The 24137-nt window shown below is 44.7% G+C and overlaps 1 protein-coding gene across 9 annotated transcripts in view; it reads right to left on the reverse strand.

The window, feature by feature from the left end:
* Positions 1–5193: 5193 nt before the first annotated feature.
* The window catches only part of LOC139406820 (myomegalin-like), a 115541-nt gene continuing 96597 nt past the window's right edge, over positions 5194–24137 (reverse strand). For 3 of the 9 annotated variants that reach the window (XM_071149876.1, XM_071149875.1, XM_071149877.1), the window contains exons 27-39: positions 23925–23979; positions 15118–15371; positions 14873–15004; positions 14423–14647; positions 13556–13807; positions 12940–13071; positions 12708–12827; positions 10068–10257; positions 9753–9997; positions 9231–9508; positions 8872–9012; positions 8417–8555; positions 7507–7949 (exon numbers count right to left, since the gene is read on the reverse strand). In XM_071149876.1, coding sequence (XP_071005977.1) covers positions 7600–7949; positions 8417–8555; positions 8872–9012; positions 9231–9508; positions 9753–9997; positions 10068–10257; positions 12708–12827; positions 12940–13071; positions 13556–13807; positions 14423–14647; positions 14873–15004; positions 15118–15371; positions 23925–23979 — 2513 coding nt within the window. In that variant the 3' untranslated portion in view covers positions 7507–7599. Of the gene's footprint in view, positions 6371–7506; positions 7950–8416; positions 8556–8871; positions 9013–9230; positions 9509–9752; positions 9998–10067; positions 10258–12707; positions 12828–12939; positions 13072–13555; positions 13808–14422; positions 14648–14872; positions 15005–15117; positions 15372–23924; positions 23980–24137 lie in introns of those variants that run through there. The other 6 variants (XM_071149882.1, XM_071149883.1, XM_071149881.1 and 3 more) reach the window with 4 other exon arrangements.

The following is a 24137-nucleotide window of genomic DNA, read 5'->3' on the forward strand; positions in this document are numbered from 1 at the left end:
TGACTCAGTTACACCAGCTCTGTCAGGAGGAAAGGGCCAAAATTCACCCAACTTATTGTGGGAAGCTTGTGGAAGGCTACCGAAAATGTTTGACCCAAATTAAACAATTTAAAGGCAATGCCACCAAATACTAATTGAGTGTATGTAAACTTCTGACCCACTGTGAATGTGATGAAATAACTAAACGTTTAAATAAATAATTCTCTATACTATTATTCTGACATTTCACATTCTTAAAATAAAGTGGTGATCCTAACTGACCTAAGACAGGGAATTTTTACTAGGATTAAATGTCAGGAATTGTGGAAAACTGAGTTTAAATATATTTGGCTAACGTGTATGTAAACTTCCGACTTCAACTGTATGTGACTCACCACCTGGATTCGGTCTTATGCAGAAAAATTTGACATTGTGTTTTTTACATTGGATAAAAGTAGAGACTAAGTGCTACCAAATGGTATATCATACACTGCATTTGAGGAACAATGGGTAAGTAATTCTGCTCTGAAAGTTGATCAATTTCTTAACTCACTTCTGAGAAAATGGCCTTTGAATGTTTTGGTATCTAGTGAAGAGCTTTGTCTACATCCATTCAGCATCGTTCACACCCTCTTAAGCTTTAGCCCCACCCATCTTGTTTTGCTCTCGGAATGCACACTTGACACTTTGGCCGATGATTTGTTTACCGATGGGTAACATGAAAATAGCCTAACCAGCTCTGCTGGCAACAATTTCATTTAGCTTTTTTGCAGACGTTTACTGACACTGGCCATATTCAATGGGTGTTGTACACATGTTAGCTAACGAGCCAGCCAGCTAAAGTTAGCTAGTTAAATAACAATGAACACAGTGCCAAATCATGTCGTTACTACCCTGCATGAATACGGCTCTGGGATACGAACAATATCATCAGCTAGAGAGCCAGCCAGCTAACATTAGCTAGCTAGATAACAGTACGCTTTAGCTTGAAATTAAACCACTTTCTGTCAATATCTGAAAATGTACTGTAAGCTACCGCATTTCTGTACGTCGCGCTGTAACGTAATATTTCCAGGTCAACTGTAATATGAATACCATTGAAAAGCAAGATTTCTCCCCTTTCCAGCAAAATCAATGACGAGACCTTCATGCTGTTCGTCTCTCCATGATTGAAGAAGGCAATGAGCTCCGTCGGGTCTTTTAAAAATGGCGGCTGGGGAAGCGAAACCTACTGCGTCATAGGGAAAGTGGGAGATAAGCCATGTGGGGAAACTGATTTTTTCACCCAATCTGTCCAATTTATCACCTCTAAAATGTAAATTAAACACTATAAAGAGTTTATATAATGTGTCATTACCTATTTGAAGGTTTGTGTCGAATTTTAAATCGGGTTTTTAGGGTGGCACTAAAGTTATCTTCAGAAGTAAACACCGGCTGTTGCGGCTTTTGAGAGTCATGATGGCTTGATGTGATGACGCAAAAAATGAATGCATTCAGTTGGGCAATTAACTAGGTATCCCCCCTCACCCTGTCCCTTTCTTATTTTTAAACTGTGAGAGAAGCGCTCACCTGGTGGAGCGAGGCTGTATGTCAAAGAATGAGTTGCTCTATGCGTGCTATACGTTACGTCATGACACATCACAATTTAACGTACAGCTTCGGAGGCAGGGGCGAAAATCTGATATCAACTTTGGAGGGGACAATTACATGACATTTTCTCAATAGCCATTCCTGAGGGGAACACCAAAAGTAGTGCTGTAACACAACCTACGTTGTAATATGTTAAATGTATATTGAGGAACCATAATTACTACTACTGGATAATTGATAGGTAGGGTTGTCCCAACTTGTTCAAATGTTTAAATCATTATAATACTACTACTAATAACAGTTATAGCAGTGTTCCTTATCAGTCCAGTATGTATGCAGGTATTTGTATTTACAACCAGCAACACCAAGAAAGGCCAGTGGGTGGAAATGGTACTGTACACTGTGTATGGGTGCAGTTTTTGTAAATACAATGAACATGGTGCGATCTCATCTAAAATAATCTCCATTGAGAACCATCACAAAGTTGGTCTCCGTATTGAATTGACCTTTTTATTTAACTTTTTCTGATACATTTATATAGTCAATAAATATGTGTGTGGCACAATAGCTTAACAAGAACAAAAGGCTCAAAATAAGTACGGTTCTAAAAGCGAAAGAACTACTTCAATGAATAACCCAAATAAATCAACCAAAATACCCTTCAAAAATACTTATTTATTGTTCAGTCAGTGTCTCAACTCTTTAAACAGCAGCTATGGGCAAGTATGTCACACAAAGTATGTAATTTTAAATAAAAGAACATAAAATCAATAATTAGTAAGTGTATTGTCATGTACTAAAAACTGAAAACTACTGAACAAATATCATACTATACACCAGGGGTTCTTAAACAGGGGTCCGTGGACTCCATTGGGTCCCTGGTGAAATTGCAAGGGGTCCGTGAAATAAAAAAGTGTAATGAACGTATTCAGATCCACAAGGATTCCACTAACTTTACATATAATATAGAGCGGGTGGAGATCCCTGAGGACCGCTCAAAACCTTGCCCGCCTTGCCTCAAAATATGCAGGGGTTCCAGTACCCCAAAAATGTTGAGAACCATTGCTATACACACTACTGAACAAAATAACCATATGTTTGCGGGTTTCAATGGATCCAACAAATTGCTGGCAGATATTTTCGCTCGAGACTGTCCAGCCCATCTTTATGTACATTAGACAACTGCGCCGTTCAGTCTCTCTTGGCCCATGCTAGCCCGTAGCCAAGTCTTTAAACTGCGGAGTGCACTGAAACTCCTCTCAGACTCACATGAAGACACTGGCAACACAATCAAAATTCTGATCAGCACCTCAACTTGGTCAAACTACCCCTGCACCTCCACTGGAAGCCTCCTGAGGACCTATGCTGCTTCTCCAATGCTGCTACAGGGGTATTTGTTGCGAAAGAGAGGCAACTGCACTGAAAGATAATCTATGTTCATCTCAGGGTACTGATCTAGAGACTCATCCAACTCCCCCGTGAGAAGCGCTCTTTCCAACTTTTGCAGGATGGTCACCAAGTTGAACCTCCACACCATCCAACACTTGGTGCCCAATAGTGAAACACTGCTTTGCCAGCAAATCGTCTTGGGTGTGTCTCAATGGGTTCAATGGTGTCAATCAATGTTATTGCTTTCGCATACAGTGCAAGGTAGCTTTCATCATTTCTCTTGCCCCTAAGAGATGACTGCACACACTCGACTGCAACCTGCATACCAGAGACAGTCTGAGTTTTCTTCTGCAGTGAAATGTTTAGTCATTCAAGCTCTCTAAGAACAACAGAGGCAAGTGTGAGGCCCAACACAGTCTTGCCGTTGCTGAAGTGCTCAAATAAGCCACTGGCAGTTGAAGCTGTCTTGGATTCAGTTTTTGCCATCTCCTCTAGGCTGCTTAGTACCTGCTCATACTGCCCTAGCACAGCTCTAATAGCAGTATTCCACACAGTCCACCTTGTTGGACATGGGGATTTCAGGGTGGTCAAATGTGCATATTTGACTGGATTAACCTCACGTTAGTTACGTGCATTGAGTGCCTTTCAGATGGTAGACACGAACCCTCTGTCACCTCGCCAGCTAAGGAACACTACATTGCATTGCTAGCTTCTCTCATTGACTCAAATTCAAATAGCTGCAAACACTGGTTGATGTTACTGTAGGTAGCTAGCAAACATCAGCTAACCACTAGCTAACATAGAGAGTGACCTGTAATTTAAAGCAGCAAAAATGAAGACTGGCGACGGTTCTAAATGTGTTTTCTTGTATTGAGTGGTAGAAGTAAAGAAATGTCTAACATATCCTTTGTTTGAACTACTTACTGGAGGTCAGCCACCAATGACAGACTCTGTCAGATTCCCACACATGCACAGTACCTGCATCATGTGCCACTGTTGAGGGTGGGAGGAAGTGGATCAAACCATTGTGAGGCAAAGGGCGGGGGGTGGTCCGCAATCTTTTGAAACTTAAAAACGCGCTATTAAGTGTTTATAATCAGCACAAGTGCTTTCATTATTATTATAATATTATTTAAATTACATAGTTATGTTTACAGTGATATATTCGGGGGGACAAATCATATTTTTCCCAGGATGGGGTGGTCGTGTCCCTGGGATTTACGGCTATGGTCGGAGGATCCGTTTTTTCAATTTTTCTCCAAAACTATCGGGCCATTACCATGTCATACAATGGTTGAATAGAAATGTAGTTCACACCGCAGATTGTGAGGCCAACACAATCGCTACAGTCCCATTAGTTTTCATTGCAGCCTTGTTTGATTGCCGCGGTTGCGCAAATGTGTATGTAATGGGGTTAGCAAACAGTAGCAAGCTAATGCTAGACTATCTTACCTGTATACATCATCATGCACGGTTGCCCTTAGTTGTAGCTATCATACTCTAATTCCACTGATTTCAAAACTTGATCCTCCAGAAAGTGGAGAGCAACACTTATGCAGCTCCACTACACAATGCATAAAAAAAGCTGCGTTTGACAGGATTACCAACACAGACTGTTGAGCTCAAATAGACAGAAAGAAGCCTTCTATATGGCTCGGCATGTCCAGCCCACTCATTATCTCAACCAATCATGGCTAGTGGTAAGGTTGCTGACTTTTTCTGTGGCTTAACCAGCAAGGTTCTTAATTTAACAATTGTATTCCTATTTACAAATGGCATAGAAGTTGGTTACTAAGGCACATGACAGTTCACATGTTCGAGAAAGCATTTCTGTCAAAAATCTCATTTAGATTTTTTTTAAATGGCTCTCCTGTGAAGTCGTGACTTGCGACATACGACTAGTTTCCTGAATCGGGTCAAATATGTGGGAACTCCTTCAAGACTGTTGGAAAAGCATTCCAGGTGAAGCTGGTTGAAAGAATACCAAGAGTGTACAAAGCTGTCATCAAGGCAAAGGGTGGCTACTTTGAATAATCTCAAATCTAAAATCAATTTTAATTTGTTTAACACATTTTTGGTTACTACATGATTCCATATGTGTTATTTCATAAGTTTCATGTCTTCACTATTATTCTACAATGTAGAAAATAGTAAAAATAAAGAAAAACCTTTGAATGAGTGGCTGAGTCCAAACTTTTGACTGGTACTCTTTCTATCTATCTATCTATATATATATATATTCCACCACTAATGTCCATTGCTCGTGTTACTTCTTATTGATGTCCTTTAGTAGTGGTTTCTTTGCAGCAATTCTCCCATGAAGGCTTAATTGGATGTAATTTCTGAGGCTGGTAACTCTAATGAACTTATCCTCTGCCGCAGAGGTAACTTTGAGTATTCCTTTCCTGTGGCGGTCCTCATGAGAGCCAGTTTTATCATAGCGCTTGATGGTTTTTGTGACTGCACTTGAAGAAATGTTCAAAGTTCTTAACATTTTACGGACTGACTGACCTTCGTGACTATGAGTAATGATGGACTGTCATTTCTCTTTGCTTATTTGAGCTGTTCTTGCCATAATATTGACTTGGTATTTTACCAAATAGGGCTATCTTCTGTATACCACCCCTACCTTGTCACAACACAACTGATTGGCTCAAACGCATTAAGGAAAGAAATTCCACAAATGACCATTTAACAAGGCATACCTGTTAATTGAAATGCATTCCAGGTGACTACCTAATGAAGCTGGATGAGAGAATGCCAAGAGTGTGCAAAGCTGTTATCAAGGCAAGGTGGCTACTTTGAAGAATTTCAAATATAACATTTATTTTGATTTGTTTAACACTTTTTTTTGGTTACTACATGATTCCATATGTGTTATTTCATAGTTTTGATGTCTTCACTATTATCTCAAATGTAGAAAATAGTACAAATAAAGAAAACCTTTGAATGAGTAGGTGTGTCCAAACTTTTGACTGGTACTGTATATCAGGTAAAATAGGGGAAACACTTCAGTTGAGAAACCTTCGTAGCACCTACAAAAGCTATACATAACACCTGAGATAGACAGTCGTCGACATTCATAAACATCACAGAGAACACCTGGTTGAACCTCTACTGACTATCAGACTGTCTCCCCTCAACTGTAGTGTCCCCCCTATTTAACCAGAGACCTTTGTTTCCTTTAAAACAGGAAGAGTCCTGTCCTGTCTCCCAGTATTAGGAGGACGCTGAAGCTGGTGCATCACAAAGAGGATGGCTGTGGGGGGTGCAGTCTGTTAACCCCCTGGGTCAGACCCTGGGTATTACTGGGCCACGGTAGGAGTTCTGGGTGATGGAGCCTTTATCTGTTGCTTCACAACACCCGAACCAGTAGAATGGGTGAGCTCACAGAAGCCTCTTGCGATTTCACCTGAGTGGGAGGAAGAGGCAAAAGGAGGAAGGGTCAGCATACTTATATTTCATGTTACTATGTAATGTCATGACTTATGTTATGCTGAGTCATTGCGCTATCTGAAGTAAGACAATGAAAACCCTCCATTAAAGATTTTTAACAAAAATTACCAAAATAATGCTCATACTTCTTTATTTCCTAACCAGTGTAATATTAATACACTCATACTTAGACACTAGCAAATTAAATTAGGGCAACTTAAATATGCTGATGGTAGGCCTACAACAAGTATGATCCCAATAAGGAGGTGTTAGAAGATGTTATCTGTACAATGGTATTACAAAAAAAAACATTAACTAAGTGAGAGTCAAAGAGGGGATCATGTACTGCTGTTTAATGCCAGTAGGGGGCGTTCTACTGTTAAAGGATAGTGGTAGAGGTCTTCGCGGGTTCCGAAATGGACCTGGAGCTTTGCCACCCGGACAACTACACCTGTTTCGTATATAGAGGGAAGCAGCAGAACATTTTTTGAGCTACTTTACTAACCAGAGCTGATAAAGCGCAAGAGGAGGGAGAGAGGTGCCACTCTAGCAGGCAGGGAGGGGCTGTACTGTGAGCGATTGAAACAGGGAGGAGGGAGCGAGAGATGAGACAGCAACCAACCAAGCCGACTTACACTATAGTAGACTAATAATTGCCATAGGTAGGTTATTTATCATAAAATATGATTACGTAGTACCTGATTTGACTACACCAACCCGTGAGAAGCTAGTTAAACTAGCTAATGTTAGCTAGCTAGGCTAACAGGCTGCCGTGCACACATTTTCTAATCGTACAGTTAAAAAGAACAACAACTCCATTCAGAATATTAAGTAGACCCTACCTGTTGGCTCTTGGTCGTTGTAGCCTATCCTTCTCCTTTAACTTCTGTCATTGTAATTCCATCTTCCATTGATTATATATCTCCTAACTTTTGCCACACACTGAGTGAGCTCTATGACTGTAGCCTATTGCCGCATTGATGACTCATGATTGGCCAACAACAAGCTACACGCACCACACTCCTCTCATGAAAAGCAAGAGCATAAATCCCTCTCCCCCCCCCCCTCCATCCCTCCCTCCCTCCCTCCCTCCCTCCCAGATCAGGTCTCGGGTACAGGTGGATCCATGAAGACCTCTAGAAGGGTGGATTACAGGAAGCTGATACACGCACACTGACAGGCACGGCAAGCCAGGAAGCAGTACCTTTACCAACCCAGGGACAGGAGGAAGAGGACAAAGAGGAGGAGGAAGGGGGGAGAAGTGGAGGACATTCTCTGCTTGTTCTCCTGGAATAACTCAAGGTAGAGCAAGAGGGAGCGAGACAGAGGTAGATAAAGTGCAGGTGAGGTGAGAGAGGAGGGCGGGTGAGATAGAGAAAAAGAGCAGATGGAATACCTAACAGTGATTTTTCTAAAGACTGCATGACATAGAAATAAGTCAAACAACAGCCTTATAGAGGGTACGAGAAGAACAAAATAAGCCAGACCCTGTAAAAAGAGTGAGCTCACCTCTAAATTTGTCCGTGCCTTCTTCAAGACATCCTTTGTTGTCGACACTGTAAACAACCAGGAACAAAACAGTTCTGATTCATCTGTGACTGCCGCCCATCACTTCAGCACACACACATGCAAACACAAACAAGTCATATCACTGAGCCATTACAGAGTCTGCGCTGAGGGGCAGAGGATGAAGGACATTCAATTATGAAGAGACAGAGAGAGAAAGAAAGAGTTGGAGAGAGATGAGTCGGTCCACGACAGAGGGAGAAGGCAGTGAAAGAGAAAGAAAGAGAAAAAACGGGTGAGAGAGAGCGAGAGAGAGGAATGAGGGGGGAGAAATGATGAACAAAAGAATAAACAAACAGGAAGATACATGACTGTGCATATGAGGCGGACAATATGAAAAGAATAGGATAAGACAGGAGAGGAGGAGGGAAAGAAGAAAACAGAGGAGGGGAGGGGAGAGGTAAAGTGGTGAAAGAGAACACAAGTAACTGAGACGAGAGTAGTGAGAGTCACTCACGTTGGCTGATGATGAAGTGTTCCATGCTGTCTTTGGTGCGGTTGGAGCTCTTCAGGGTCTCCATGGCGTCCCTTAGAGCCTCCTCCTGCTGTGAGAGCCGCTGACGGAGCGTGTGGACCTCATCCTTTAGAGACAGCTCCTAGACACACACAGATTGTCAAAAAAACACACTGTCACATTTCAAACATGTACACACACCTGTAAAGAGCAGTGAGGTTACAGTGATTTCACCTGGAGTGACGTGACAAATGTATAAACAAAGTCACCACTAAAGCACACAAACTCTAAACAATGATCAGTAACTTCACACGCGTAACACGCTAACAGAGAAAGCAAATCCCCTTAACGTAAACCTTTGCAAACGAACATAAAGTGGACAGTGTCTCTGTATGTCATGCACATGAAGGCATTATGAATGCTTTATGAATGCTTTATAAAGAGTATGTGTTTCTGACTTTGGTGCTCTGAGGGTACCCCTCACAACTGGGCAGGGCTGCCCTCCAGAACATTCTGAGCAAGGAGTTGGCTTCCTCAAGGATCTGCCGCAGGGTCTTAGTGCTGGTCAGCAGTCTACTCGCGAAGCCAGAATCCGCAGGCTGACACACAGAGAAAGATACATGCACAGAGACAGTTTGACTAAACAAATCTAACTAAAACACAGGATAACAATACAAAAGTGTGACATATTTTCAGTTTAACTAGCTATAGTTTGTTGAATTTCAACCAATGATCTAAAAGTTACTCTCGGGATCATTAACTCCTCTGTAAAATGTCTGCTGCTCCTCTAACCTCTAAAGGACCCCTGACCTCTCACCTTATCCAGGCTGAGCTCCAGGAGAGCGTGGTTGGCAGTGGCCTGGAGGGCAGCCTCCATCTTGCCGATGAGGACGTGTCCCTCCAGCATCTGCTGCTGTAGGGCATGGAAGTCATCAACGTGCCCTACAGCGTGGCGGCCATTACGGTTTGTAAAAGAGACGTCTGGGTCTTGGCCCTCCAGAGAAGAGTCAGTCTCCTGGGGATCCAGTGTGGGGGAGAGAGGGGAAGCAGGGCTGAAGAGTTCAGTCTCTCGGACAGGGGGAGAGAGAGCAGGGTCTGTGAGGAGAGGAAGAGTGGAGAATCAGTGTTAGAGTTGGGGTAAATCTCAAATGGCATGGTGCCCTATTCCTTATTTAGTGCACTACTACTTAGGCTCTGGGCAAAAGTAGTGCACTATATAGGCAGGAATAGAGTGCAATTTCGGACACTTTGTTAAGTGCCAATAAGTGTGGTAGAATATGTGGTAACAATGGTAACCGTATCCCAGAATGCATGCAGCGTAGCACTCCCTCGCTCTCACCGTGGAAGAGCTGTCTCTTCGCTGCAGGAGGGCATGTCGCAAAGGTCAACTGCTGCCCCAGCTGAACATGCAGGTCCCTGGTGTCAAAGGGCGCAGACTCCCCTGAGTGTGACCCCTCACCTGTATGTGTATTCTTTGGGACGCTACACACTCTGTGGTACATCTGGAGCTTATACTGTAGAGAGTGGATAAGGCCATGGCTCTCACACACCTGCTGCTCAAAGACATTCACCTCGTGCTGCAACCTGGGGACGCACACAACACAGTTATAAACACACACACACACACACACACACACACACACACCCCTCCTACCTTTTGATGGCCTCCTGGTTGTTCTGCCTGTCCTGTTTCAGCTGGGTGATCTCCAGGGTCTGAGCCTGTGTCTGCTTCTGCAGTTTCCTGCCCGGCTCCGCCCACCGCTCGGTCTCTAACTCTGCCTCCTTCACACGGGCACGCCCCAACAGCAACGCCTCCCGCAGCTGTTCCGCCTCCTTATTGCTGTCTAGGGGGAGGGTACAAAGGAACTCAGATACCAAGACAGAAATTACAAGGAATAATATGGTATAATGAGGCATAACACTTAATGTTTATCATTCTTCTCTCATTGAGGTGACTTAAAACAAGTTTGATTGTTGCATTTCCTTTAAAAACAGCTAATTTTTTGTACGTCATTTTATACATATGCATAATAGCATAAAACACGGCATTTGAATATTACATTTAAATTTGTTAAAAAGTACATGTTGCTAATTTAAAAACAATAGAAACAACCAGGAATAAAATTATTTTTTCTTGTAAAAACATCCAATTCTGTAAAAGCCATTTAAAATGTGTACAAATTATTTAACAAAGGTAAAACATTTTTAAGACATGAAAACAAAAAGTCATTTTGTTAAAAGGCTGTCTTCGGTCCTTTGTACAGGAACGGGGTGAGTCCTTATCAAACTCGCCTCCTCCTGCTCCTCTGAATCAATTTCCGTCCCATCCGTCGGGGCCCAGAGGAGATCCCTCCCCTAGGCGCATCGCCATAGGCGCTGCAGCTCTGTCAGGCCGTGGCCGCCGGAACCTGGGGACTCGATTAATGCCCTGGTTGAACCGGGTTAGCATTGACTGCATTCGTGAATCACACTCCCAGAAAAAAAGGGTACGGTTAGGGTACAGTATTGTTCCCAGGGGTAAAAAAAATATTGAAATAAAATACACATAATGTACCTTCAGAGGTAGACATAATGTATAATCTCACATGGTACTGTTCGGTAATCTGAGTACACGTCCTGGTAATCTGTCTTGCCCCGCGGCCTTGTGAATGTTGACCTATTTAAAGGTCTTCCTCACATCGGCTATGGTGAGCGTGATCACACAGTCGTCCGGAACAGCTGGTGCTCTCATGCATGCTTCAGTGTTGCTTGCCTCGAAACGAGCATGAAAGGCATTTAGCTCATCTGGTAGGCTCGCGTCACTGGGCAGTTCTGGGCTGGGTTTTCCTTTGTAGTCCATAATGGTGTACAAGCCCTACCACAACCGACAAGCGTCAGAGCCGGTGTTGTAGGATTCAATATTAGTCCTGTATTGACGCTTTGCCTGATAAATGGTTCGTCTGAGGGCATAGCGGGATTTCTTAAAAGCTCCAGCCTTTAGCTCGGTGCGGATGTTGCCTGTAATCCATGGCTTCTAGTTGGGATATGTACTTACGGTCACTGTGGGGACGAAGTCGTCGATGCACTTGTTGATGAAGCCGGTGACTGAGATGGTATACTCCTCAATTCCATTGGATGAATCCCGGAACATATTGCATTTTGTGTTAGCACTTCCATATTGAACAAGTCACTGGTATTTCCTGCTTTAGTTTTTGCTTGTAAGCAGGAATCAGGAGGATAGAATTATGGTCAGATTTCCCAAATGGAAGGCGAGGGAGAGCTTTGTATGTGTCTCTGTTTGTGGAGTAAAGTTGGTCTATTAATAGTATTATTAATAAAAACTATTCATTAAATAGTACCCACAAAACACAGACTGGTGTTTTGCGGGTACTATTTAATGAAGCTGCCAGTTGAGGACTTGTGAGGCGTCTGTTTCTCAAACTAGACACTCTAATGTACTTGTCCTCTTGCTTAGTTGTGCACCGGGGCCTCCCACTCCTCTTTCTATTCTGGTTAGAGACAGTTTGCGCTGTTCGGTGAAGGGAGTAGTACACAGCGTTGTACCAGATCTTCAGTTTCTTAGTAATTTCTCGCATTGAATAGACTTAATTTCTCAGAACAAGAATAGACTGATGAGTTTCAGAAGAAAGCACTTTGTTTCTGGCCATTTTGAGCCTGTAATCGAACCAACACATGCTGATGCTTCAGATACTCAACCAGTCTAAAGAACGCCAGTTTTATTGATTCTTTAATTAGAACAACAGTTTTCAGCTGTGCTAACATAATTGCAAAAGGGTTTTCTATCGAACAATTAGCCTTTTAAAATGATAAACTTGGATTAGCTAACACAACATGCCATTGGAACACAGGAGTGATGGTTGCTGATAATGGGCCTCTGTATGCCTATATAGATATTCCATTACAAATCAGCCATTTACAGCTGCAATAGTCATGTACAGCATTAACAATATATTTCTGATCAATTTGATGTTATTTGAATGGACAAAAAAAATGCTTTTCTTTCAAAAACAAGGACATTTCTAAGTGACCCCAAACTTTTGAACGATAGTGCATATTTTATGGAAAAGATATGTTGTATGTTTCTGAACGATGCATCATGCTGCCTTGTTGGCAACATGACCGAGCAGCGCAGATTACTGTTCGATTTGAAAGGTGCGCTCCTCCCTCGCCGCTTTTTCCTGCTCACGTCAGCTTAATCGAACTCCCTCACTGTGTAAGAGTATTGAGAGTATTTTGAGTATTAGGAGTATACTAGGGAGTAATGAGAGTACTCGGAGCCGGGGCGGTTAGTTACCTCTGCTGGCTTGTTGGAGTCGGTCCTGCAGGCTGAGGTTCTCCTCTTTCAGAGCTCTGATCTCACTGGAAAGCTGGCTGACAGAGTCCAAGCCCTGGATGTAGATGTTGGTGGGGGCACCTGAGGAAGAAGAAGAAGGATGAGGAGAGATTGTACATTTCACTAGTGACTGCAAAGTTGGATGTCTAAAATATATCAACATCTGAGTAATGGTGGGTTGGTGGTCTAGTACCTTTGTCTCTGGCTTGGTTGACCAGTCCCTCTTCCAGCTGCTGTCGGAGGCGGTCATTGGTCTGGATGGAATCCTCCAGGCGTTGACGCAGACTCCTGATCTCCCTCAGCTGCTCCTTCAATAGGTCAGAACCTGCACCAAACCACACAACAAAATACTGGTTACATTTCACAACCTAAAAAATGTGTATAGAATATATATATATATATATATATATATATATATATAAAAAACACAATTATTTATTTATTAAAAGGGCATCCAAAAAACATATACATAAACACACACACACAGCTTTGTTTTTGTTACATTTCAGGACTTTATGGAGTGTAGAAATTTTGACCATTAAAAATCCTATTTTCCCTAGCCCTAAACCTTCAACCTAACCCCAAAAACCCTAAACCTAACCCTAACCTTAACCCCATTATCCTAAACCTTAAGCTTAAAATAGCATTTGAACTAATTCAGGACCTGAAAAACATCTTGACTTTTCAAAAAAGTTATTGTTTTCTGACTCTTTCAGGGCATTCTGGTGAATTGTCTGACCATTGGGGTCCTGAGAATGTAGGAAAACAAGTACACACATGTTTACATTAAAACTCAGATAAACACACACCTGTATGGCTGGTGCCAGACTGGTATCCTGACGACCCTGATGACAAATCAGCAGCGCTAATTCTAATTGGCTGAGCACCGTAAGCCATATCCCACATTGCACTGCTCTCCAGGAGGCTGGTGCCCGCCTTCATTGGGCCACTGTGAGGAGACGGGTGGAAGGGGTGGTAGGACAGAGGCTGGGCCAGGTAACTGGAGGGATCTGCCGACATCTGGATGCCAACAAACGGCTTGGCTGAAGGAACTGAAAAACCTGCAGTAAGAAAGAGAGAAAAGCCCAAGCATGAATAAACAGGTTGGCCAGACAGCTTGTTGTGAGATAGATACCTCAGAGAGCGTCCAAACACTATCAGAACCTCCAGTGTTGGGATGTTAGGATGGTGGAGAGTTACATTGTAGGAGTGGGGTTAGGCTGGGTATGAATTAGCTCAAAGCCATACAGCACATCAACTTGCTCAATTACACTTGGGCCTGGAGAGGCCAATGTGACACGTCCTACCTCATTCAGAGGAAAAGCCTAATGGGTGGTGGGTTAGCACACACACTCACATGTTTATTCTTGCTCGTCTGGAATCTCAACAGGACAATACACCTGCAGTCCTGTCTGACATTACTACCATGGGGCATAGTTCAGAGCTTTGAATGTGAAACTCACTTACTGTACATCAAGTTTATCGACGATACTAATACTACTATCCCCGTGCCAGATTACACTATAACTGTAATACAAAACTTTAAAAGTACATTTTAAAGCTTATAACCTCATGTAGTTACATGATGTGCTTAAAGCGTGACAAATATAGCCACTCCATCCTACACACACACACACACACACACACACACACACGGTGCAAGCAGAGTGACGCACGCTCAGTATCTCCCAGCTGTCTCTGTAACATCTGCAGCTCCCGGTGAACCTCTGCCAGGGAGAAGCCCACGGGCCCGCTGCCATGGTAATGGGGTCGCAGGGTGCCCGTGTAGGGGTCAAAGAGCAGAGGGGCTCTCTGAGAGGAGAGGTCTGGGTGGTAGAGAGGCTGGGGTTGGGGCTGGGGAGGGGTGGGGAGGGAACGGGACACTGGCCCACTGTAGAGGCCTGGAGGTATGGAGGAGAAATACAGGTGAAAATAGAGATGAAAAGACGACAGGGATACAGAAAGAGGGGTGGGACCGGGAGAGGTATGAGGAATGAGGGAAGAAAACACTTCACAATGTCTGGACATGATAAAGTACAGAATGTGGATACAATGACAATGATAACAATGTGTTGAATAATGCAGTCACTTCCACTCCTCCTCTCTCTTCCTGTCTGTCTGCCTACCTGTCTGAGTCTGTGTGTCCTCTGGCGGCTGCATGCTGAGACAGCTGATGGAGGACTGGTGTCTGTGGGATGAAGTGTTGGATGGAGGGGTGGAGGGGTGGCGTGACATGGGCACACTGTTACAGTGGGAATCTGAGAGATAATGAATGAAAAGAAGACCGTTAAGTTGTGCACTACTGGGCATGCATTCGAAATATGGATGGGTGTGTGTCCGTGTGTGTGTGTGTGTCTATTGTTTACTGCACCTGTACTGGCTCTAGGGGAGGCACGTCTGTCTTCCTGGCCATACTCGCTGGCTGCGTCTATGTCCGAGCACAGCTCCAGGTCCTCATTGGTGGAGCCCTGATCATCAGACACAAATGAGATGCGGTCTGATTGGTCAGTGGTGTCAGAGAGGGCATGGCTACTGCAGGGTGTGTCAGAGCGCGGCTGGCGCTGGTTGAGTTTGGCTTGGAGAGACTCAATGACCTTATCCTTTTGTTGGAGCTCCTTACTCAGCCTGTACACACACAAACATACAGGGATACATTCAGTGATCTTGTCCTTGCCCACATATGGCCATACATCTGCTCTCTAGTGACAGAGGGACAACCAAAGCATGATCAAGCCATTATCTGTTCCGTCCTGGCCTAGTCACCCTACTGTCCTGCCCGTACAGACAAATAATGATGTTTGATGATCCTATCCTTCCTGACACTGATGCTTCTTACTGCCCACAGAGAGACAAACAGGGATCAGAGACACAGAGGTGACCAACCACCAGGCTGATACAGACAGACTGGCACATCAGCTCACTTAAGGTCTCATTTATTTTATTTGTATTTTATTTGTATCCGATTTCACCTGTATTGAACCAGATAAGTCAATTGAGAACCAACTCTCATTTACAATAGCGACCTGGCCAAGAGGCATACACATTGCAAGAGTGAACAGGACCGGACGAAACCAAACAAAATAAATAGAACACGTATTAAAGAGGTACAAATTCATAAAATATTGAAAAATAAGAAATATTCACAGTGGGTTAAAAAAAGAAAGACACACATGCTGTTCCCACTCAGCGGAATTCATTAATTGATAGCAGCATCAAGATTGCAGGGTGAAGGTCACCTCATCTCACCAATCTAAACAAGTGCCAGGCTGATCCCTCTACACACTCGCACACACGCACACACAGCGGACTTGTGTATCCGTTTGCAGTCCAGCACTGGATACTCATCTGAAGGACTTACTGTATAGTACACAGTTAATGATTACTATCACTCTCTTACTACAACAACAAAAAATGTACGATTCTTACTTGTCCAGCTGCCTGTGCAGGGCCCTTCTCTCTCCTTCAGTGTGTTTTCTATACAGGGCGAGTTCTCTCTCCTGGGCCCGGCTCTCCCACAGAGAGAAGGATTACAGAGAGTCTCTGTACAGAGGGCTGCTCTTAGACAGCATGGCATTCCAGAGTGGAGCTATGGGCTCGGGCCCCCTGCTCACCTGGCCAGCCTGCCCCACCAAAGGCCCTCCTCCCTGGGCCAGAGAGCCGCGGTAAACAAGGAGTGCTCGTTAGCTTACTGCCAAAGACGTGATCCCCGGAGTGTTAGTTAGGTTAGGAAAGGGGGAATGGGCCAGAGGGAGGGATGGAGACAGGGATAGAGGGATGACTGGTCGTAAGCAATCAGGTGAAAAGCAGAGTAAGTCCTCAGATTAGGCCTGGTGACAGAGACGTCCAGGGGAGTAGGCCGATCTGCTGGCTGTCTCCACAGCCGCCACACAGCACACGCACGCACGCACACGCACACACACACACACACACAATTAGGATACGGATGCGCAAATGTGTGTGTGGGCTGTGACTATGACTAGCGCAGTCTCGTAAGCAGCACCTTACCCAGGCCAGTCCAGTACAGACAAGCCCATCAATGTCCCACAAATACCAAATCTGCTGTGCAGTAACTTAGATCAGGTGGCGTTTCCACCTCTTTAAACAAGAGGTCTTTCAAATACAGTTTCCTCTGTTTTTGTGATAAGAACTAGCTTGAAATGTTGCCAATTGAAATAGATGGCATCATGAGGTAGGAAAATGATGTGGATATATTGAAGCAACATCTCAAGACATCAGTCATTAAGTTAAAGCTTGGTCACAAATTCAACTTCCAAGTGGACAATGACCCCAAGCATACTTCCAAAGATGTGGCAAAGGACTACAAAGTCAAGGTATTGGAGTGGCCATCACAAAGCCCTGACCTCAATCCTATAGAAAAATCGTGGGCAGAACTGAAAAAGCGTGTGCGAACAAGGAGGCCTACAAACCTGACTCAGTTACACTGGCTCTGTCAGGAGGAATGGGCCAAAATTCACCCAACATATTGTGGGAAGCTTGTGGAAGGCTACCCGAAACGTTTGACCCAAGTTAACCAATTTAAAGGCAATGCTACCAAATAGTAATTGAGTAGTGCATGTGAGTCAAAAGTAGTGCAGTATTGGGAATAGGACATAGTGTCATCTCAGATGCAGCCTGTGCCACTACTTCAGAAGAGGGAACGAGAGACTGTTCTTTCAGCAATAGCCTGGACCAGAGAGAGAAAGCGACTACCTTTTCAGCATGAGCCTGGACCAGAGATAGCTAGCAGCTTGCTGTGCTCTAATGTTCTGCTCTGGTCCGTAAGTCTCTGTCCGCCTGCCCCTGTCTGTCACTGCCTGCCCCTCTAACTGGCTGGGACACTCTGTAATCAGATGCACCCAGATACCAGGGCCGTCCAGCAGACAGGCTGACCCGACAGGCCCCAGGCCGCACAGTATGACCCCACAAACCAGGACAGTCGTTGTAGTTATTCAGAGGTTATTCAGCACCAGTCGACTCTATGAGGACCACGTCACGAGATGAGCACAGCTCAGGGATGAAGAGATAAAAAACATACAGTACCGTACGAGCTGAAACAGGAATACAATGTTTGTCAGGTTCTGTTCATTGTGTTTTTCTCTCTCTCCCTCTTTCATACTCACACACTCCTCCTTCTCCGAGTCTGAACCCAAACACAAGACAGCGCGAGTCTTGTCCGCGTGCCCACAACACTGTAGCCTGGATGACTGGCTAATTCTCACTCTCACACACACACACACACACACACACACACACACACACACACACACACACACACACACACACACACACACACACACACACACACACACACACACACACACACACACACATGATGGAAAGAAAAAAAGGATGCCTTCTCAGCAACCAAATCCCCCCGTGGCGGTCTAAGGCTGCTGCCACAACGATCAGAGGGAGACAGAGGGAGGGCAGTGGGTACATCCAATCACAACGCTCCTCTCCAATGATTGTCCCCATGGGGCTGGTTAGCAGTGATGACATCACACAGCCCTGACTCAACATGTTTGCCTTAACGCTAATGTTGCTAACGCTATAAAACCAGCCACTCTACCAGCATGGGGGCGAAGGGACTAGATAGGTTGAGAAAGAGAGAGGGCAAAGATGATTGAGTGAAAAAAGACAGGCAGAGAAATAGTGGATAGACTTAGGAATGGAAAAGAGGGAAATGGAGAGATCTGTCTCTCAGTAGTTTTCAAAGAGATTACACCCCAACAATCACAGTCACAGTGGTGTATCGGATTGAGATCCGATGTCGTCAGCGACATGAGCAACTCACAGCCAACTGTCCAGTCTGCTGGTCTACCAGTGAGTTAATCAGACTAGTTGATTTTCTGCGTGGATCACTGATCAAGTGACAAACCAGAGAGAGAGAGAGAACCCCAGTGGAGGACACACATGCCCCCAACAATCAATGTTTTCCAACTGCCAAAGTCTACTGCTATAAAGAAGAGTTACCAACAATAGCAACCAGAGACGACACTGATACTGATGAAATACTGTTGCATTCATGTCATACTGTTGCAAACACACACATACGCACATAGAAATAAACACACAGGCTGTTCTCCCTCAGCTGAATTAATTAATTGATAGCAGCATCCTGATTGCAGGGTGAAGGTCACCTCATCTCACCAATCTAAAAAAGTGCCAGGCTGATCCCTCTAAACACCCACACACCCACACACACGCGCTCACACACGCACACTAACACACACACACACAGCGGACTTGTGCATACATTATGCAGTTCAGCACTGGCTTCTCATCTGAAGGACTTACTATGTAGTACACAGTTAACGATTACTATCACTCTCACGTTACTAAATCAATTAATGTAAGATTCTTACTTCTCCAGCTGCCTGTGCAGGGCCCTTCTCTCTCTTTCAGTGTGTTTTCTATGCAGGGCGAGTTCTCTCTCCTGGGCCCGGCTCTCCCACAGAGAGAAGGAGAACAGAGAGTCTCTGTACAGAGGGCTGCTCTTAGACAGCATGGCCTTCCAGAGTGGAGCTATGGGCTCGGGCCCCCTGCTCACCTGGCCAGCCTGCCCCACCAAAGGCCCTTCTCCCTGGGCCAGAGAGCCGCGATCCTGGCCTCTCTGCTCCTCCTCCTCCTGCTCCTCCAAACCAGCGAGACAGTCGTTGTCCTCGTCTTGAGGGGTCGTCGCCGGGGTAACGCCTCTCAGCTGGGTCCCCACGTTAAACGAGGAGTGCTCATTAGCTTACTGCCAAGGACGTGATCCCCGGAGTGTTAGTTAGGTTAGGAAAGGGGGAACGGGCCAGAGGGAGGGATGGAGACAGGGATAGAGGGATGACTGGTCATAAGCAATCAGGTGAAAAGCAGAGTAAATCCTCAGATTAGGCCTGGTGACAGAGACGTCCAGGGGAGTAGGCCGATCTGCTGGCTGTCTCCACCACCGCCACACAGCACACACACACACACATAGAATGAGGATACGGATGCGCAAATGTGTGTGTGGGCTGTGACTATGACTAGTGCAGTCTCGTAAGCAGCACCTTACCCAGGCCAGTCCAGTACAGACAAGCCCATCAATGTCCCACAAATACCAAATCTGCTGTGCAGTAACTTAGATCAGGTGGCGTTTCCACCTCTTTAAATAAGAGGTCTAGCAAATACAGTTTCCTCTGTTTTTGTGATAAGAACTAGCTTGAAATGTTGCCAATTGAATTGGATCCTGTTGGTGAGGTAGAGCGATTTATGCTAAGCGAGCACAATGATGCCAGTTATATTTGCTTTAAAGAAGCACTGGTGTTTTGGTACAGCAAGGAGGACAGTTCTTCACATTGAGGAGAGCAGTAGCTCTGTCTCCCTCTTTCACTCTGTGTCCCTCGGGGAAGAAGAGAGAGCATCCGATCCTGCATTCCAGAAAACCTCTTCCCTCTTTTCCCACCAGCAGCCAAACACAAAACAGAGCGACCGGAGAGAGTGGTGTTTTTCCAGAGACGGAGAGAGCAGAGCGGGATATTAGGCGGGTGTATCCGGGGCTGAACGGTCAAACACAAAGAGTCAGATAACCCTAGTCAGCCTTCAGTGTGTTTTTACAACCCACACTGCAGCGCTGGCCCAAAAAACATGTCCCCATCCGGCCCCTTTGTCAAATGTTGTTCTTCTAAGCTCCTCTGTCTGCAGGTTCTGCAGTGTGAGTGAGGGGAGCATCTGTTCCTCACCCCAACATGTTAATGTTTATTACATTTTACCTCAAACTGGATTTTTGAAAAGGTTGTATACTTCAAAAAAAGGAACTAAACATTTGTCTAAAATCCACTACAAGCACAAGGTTAAGGTCCAAAATAGAAGTCCAAGTACTGTAGTCAATGAGTCCCCCCTTTAAAAAGTCCCAGGGCTTAGTATGAATCAAATGCAGTGTTCAGAGAATCCACCATTGCACATGTAATAGAGTCCTGATGCTCCGTAGTGCTCCTGTGGTTTTAGAAATGGGAAAGCTGAGCCTGTGCTGGAACATGCTCTACACTAGGCTTTGCTCTTCTCTTGCTATTTGTGGGGCAAAGTGATGCTCTCGTGCGCACTCCCTCTCTCTGTTCCACTCTGCGTCTCTCTCTCTGTAGATTTAGATGCTCCTGACCTATTTCAGTTCACTCTCGCGAGAAGGCACATGCGAGGGAATCAAATCAATACAAATCCCCTCTTTTCACTCACTCAATTAAGGGCTTGTCCTAAATGAGTCAAATGGCAATAAAACACATTTAAGTCCCCCGCATCTGGTTGGCCATCTGTGTGGCAGTACTGCAGGGATACATCCCCTGGATCTGCTTCTCTTTCTCTACATCCTACTCTCTCTCTCTCTCTCCATCCTCTCTCTTTTATAAGACAGCGAGAGGGAGAGGCACCTCTAATTACCCAAAATGCAATAGCTGACCCTGCTCTCAACCCTGTAAGGGCACAGGAACTCTAGGGGAAAGTAGTCCTCCAAAATCAGAATCTCCCCATTGATGCTTTAAATGAGAGTAGAACTCTAGCTGAGGAAAGGGGCAGAAACAGAGGAGAGCTGGGACACAGTTACTGCTACTCTGTGTTTATTGTATACTTCCCCCAACAGCGTTGCACGGCACAGAGGTGGGTTTCTCTGCTGACTCTGAAGCTGTGGTCTGGGCCTGGGAGTTATTCGGGCCATGGCTGCATCTGACATGAATTTACATCCTATTTCCTGTAGTGCACTTGCAGTTGAAGTCGGAGGTTTACATACACTTAGGTTGGAGTCATTAAAACTAATTTCTCAACCACTCCACTTTTTTCTTGTTAACAAACTAGAGTTTCGGTAAGTCGGTTAGGACATCTACTTTGTGCATGACACAAGTAATTTTTACAACAATTGTTTACAGACAGATTATTTCAATTGTAATTCACTGTATCACAATTCCAGTGGGTCAGAAGTTCACATACACTTAGTTGACTGTGCCTTTAAACAGCTTAGAAAATTCCAGAAAATGATGTCATGGCTTTAGAAGCTTCTGCTAGGCTAATTTACATCATTTGAGTCAATTGGAAGTGTACCTGTGGATGTATTTCAAGGCCTACCTTCAAACTCAGTGCCTCTTTGCTTGACATCATGGGAAAATCAAAACAAATCAGCCAAAACCTCCAATGTTTTTATTTAGACGTCCACAAGTCTGGTTCATCCTTGGGAGCAATTTCCAAACGCCTGAAGTACCTACCATGGTCATCTGTACAAACAACAGCACGCAAGTATAAACACCATGGGACCACGCAGCCATCATACTGCTCGGGAAGGAGACGCATTCTGTCTCCTAGAGATGGTGTGAAAAGTGAAAATCAATCCCTTAACAGCAGCAAAGGACCTTGTGAAGATGCTGGAGGAAACAGATACAAAAGTATCTATATCCACAGTAAAACGAGTCCTATATCGCCAAAACCTGAAAGGTCGCTCAGCAAGAAAGAAGCCACTGCTCCAAAACCGCCATGAAAGACCCAGACTACGGTATGCAACTGCACATGGGTACAAAGATCGTACTTTTTGGAGAAATGTCCTCTGGTCTGATGAAACAAACATAGAACTGTTTGGCCATAATGACCATCGTTATGTTTGGAGGAAAAAGGGGGAGGCTTGCAAGCCGAAGAACACCATCCCAACCCTGAAGCACGGGGGTGGCAGCATCATGTTGTGGGGGTGTTTTACTGCAGGAGGGACTTCACAAAATAGATGGCATCATGAGGTAGGAAAATGATGTGGATATATTGAAGCAACATCTCAAGACATCAGTCATTAAGTTAAAGCTTGGTCACAAATGCATCTTCCAAGTGGACAATGACCCCAAGCATACTTCCAAAGATGTGGCAAAGGACAACAAAGTCAAGGTATTGTAGTGGCCATCACAAAGCCCTGACCTCAATCCTATAGAAAAATCGTGGGCAGAACTGAAAAAGCATGTGCGAACAAGTAGGCCTACAAACCTGACTCAGTTACACCAGCTCTGCCAGGAGGAATGGGCCAAAATTCACCCAACATATTGTGGGAAGCTTGTGGAAGGCTACCCGAAACGTTTGACCCAAGTTAACCAATTTCAGAGGTTATTCAGCACCAGTCGACTCTATGAGGACCACGTCACGAGATGAGCACAGCTCAGGGATGAAGAGATAAAAAACATACAGTACCGTACGAGCTGAAACAGGAATACAATGTTTGTCAGGTTCTGTTCATTGTGTTTTTCTCTCTCTCCCTCTTTCATACTCGCACACTCCTCCTTCTCCGAGTCTGAACCCAAACACAAGACAGCGTGAGTCTTGTCTGCGTGCCCACAACACTGTATCCTGGATGACTGGCTAACTCTCACTCTCACACACACACACACACACACACACACACACACACACACACACACACACACACACACACACACACACACACACGATGGAAAGAAAAAAAGGATGCCTTCTCAGCAACCAAATCCCCCCGTGGCGGTCTAAGGCTGCTGCCACAATGATCAGAGGGAGACAGAGGGAGGGCAGTGGGTTCATCCAATCGCAATGCTCCTCTCCAATTACTGTCACCATGGGGCTGGTTAGCAGTGGTGACATCACACGGCCCTGACTCAACATGTTTGCCTTAACGCTAATGTTGCTAACGCTATAAAACCAGCCACTCTACCAGCATGGGGGCGAAGGGACTAGAGAGGTTGAGAAAGAGAGAGGGCAAAGATGATTGAGCGAAAAAAGACAGGCAGAGAAATATAGTGGATAGACTTAGGAAAGGAAAAGAGGGAAATGGAGAGATCTGTCTCTCAGTAGTTTTCAAAGAGATTACACCCCAACAATCACAGTCACAGTGGTGTATCGGATTGAGATCCGATGTCGTCAGCGACATGAGCAACTCACAGCCAACTGTCCAGTCTGCTGGTCTACCAGTGAGTTAATCAGACTAGTTGATTTTCTGTGTGGATCACTGATCAAGTGACAAACCAGAGAGAGAGAGAGAACCCCAGTGGAGGACACACATGCCCCCAACAATCAATGTTTTCCAACTGCCAAAGTCTACTGCTATAAAGAAGAGTTACCAACAATAGCAACCAGAGACGACACTGATACTGATGAAATACTGTTGCATTCATGTCACACTGTTGCAAACACACACATACGCACACAGAAAGCAAATTGTCAGACGCATACCGTATGGCGAGCAGCTCTGTGCCAGTCTTGTCATCATGCATCTCTGGATGATCCCCTGAAGAGAGACATTAGCACTTTATATAAGGAAAATACACATATAAGGTCAAATCAAATCAAATGTATTTATATAGCCCTTCGTACATCAGCTGATATCTCAAAGTGCTGTACAGAAACCCAGCCTAAAACCCCAAACAGCAAGCAGTGCAGGTGTAG

The sequence above is a fragment of the Oncorhynchus clarkii genome, chromosome 4, assembly GCF_045791955.1.
Source record: "Oncorhynchus clarkii lewisi isolate Uvic-CL-2024 chromosome 4, UVic_Ocla_1.0, whole genome shotgun sequence".
In the NCBI taxonomy this organism is placed as follows: domain Eukaryota; kingdom Metazoa; phylum Chordata; class Actinopteri; order Salmoniformes; family Salmonidae; genus Oncorhynchus; species Oncorhynchus clarkii.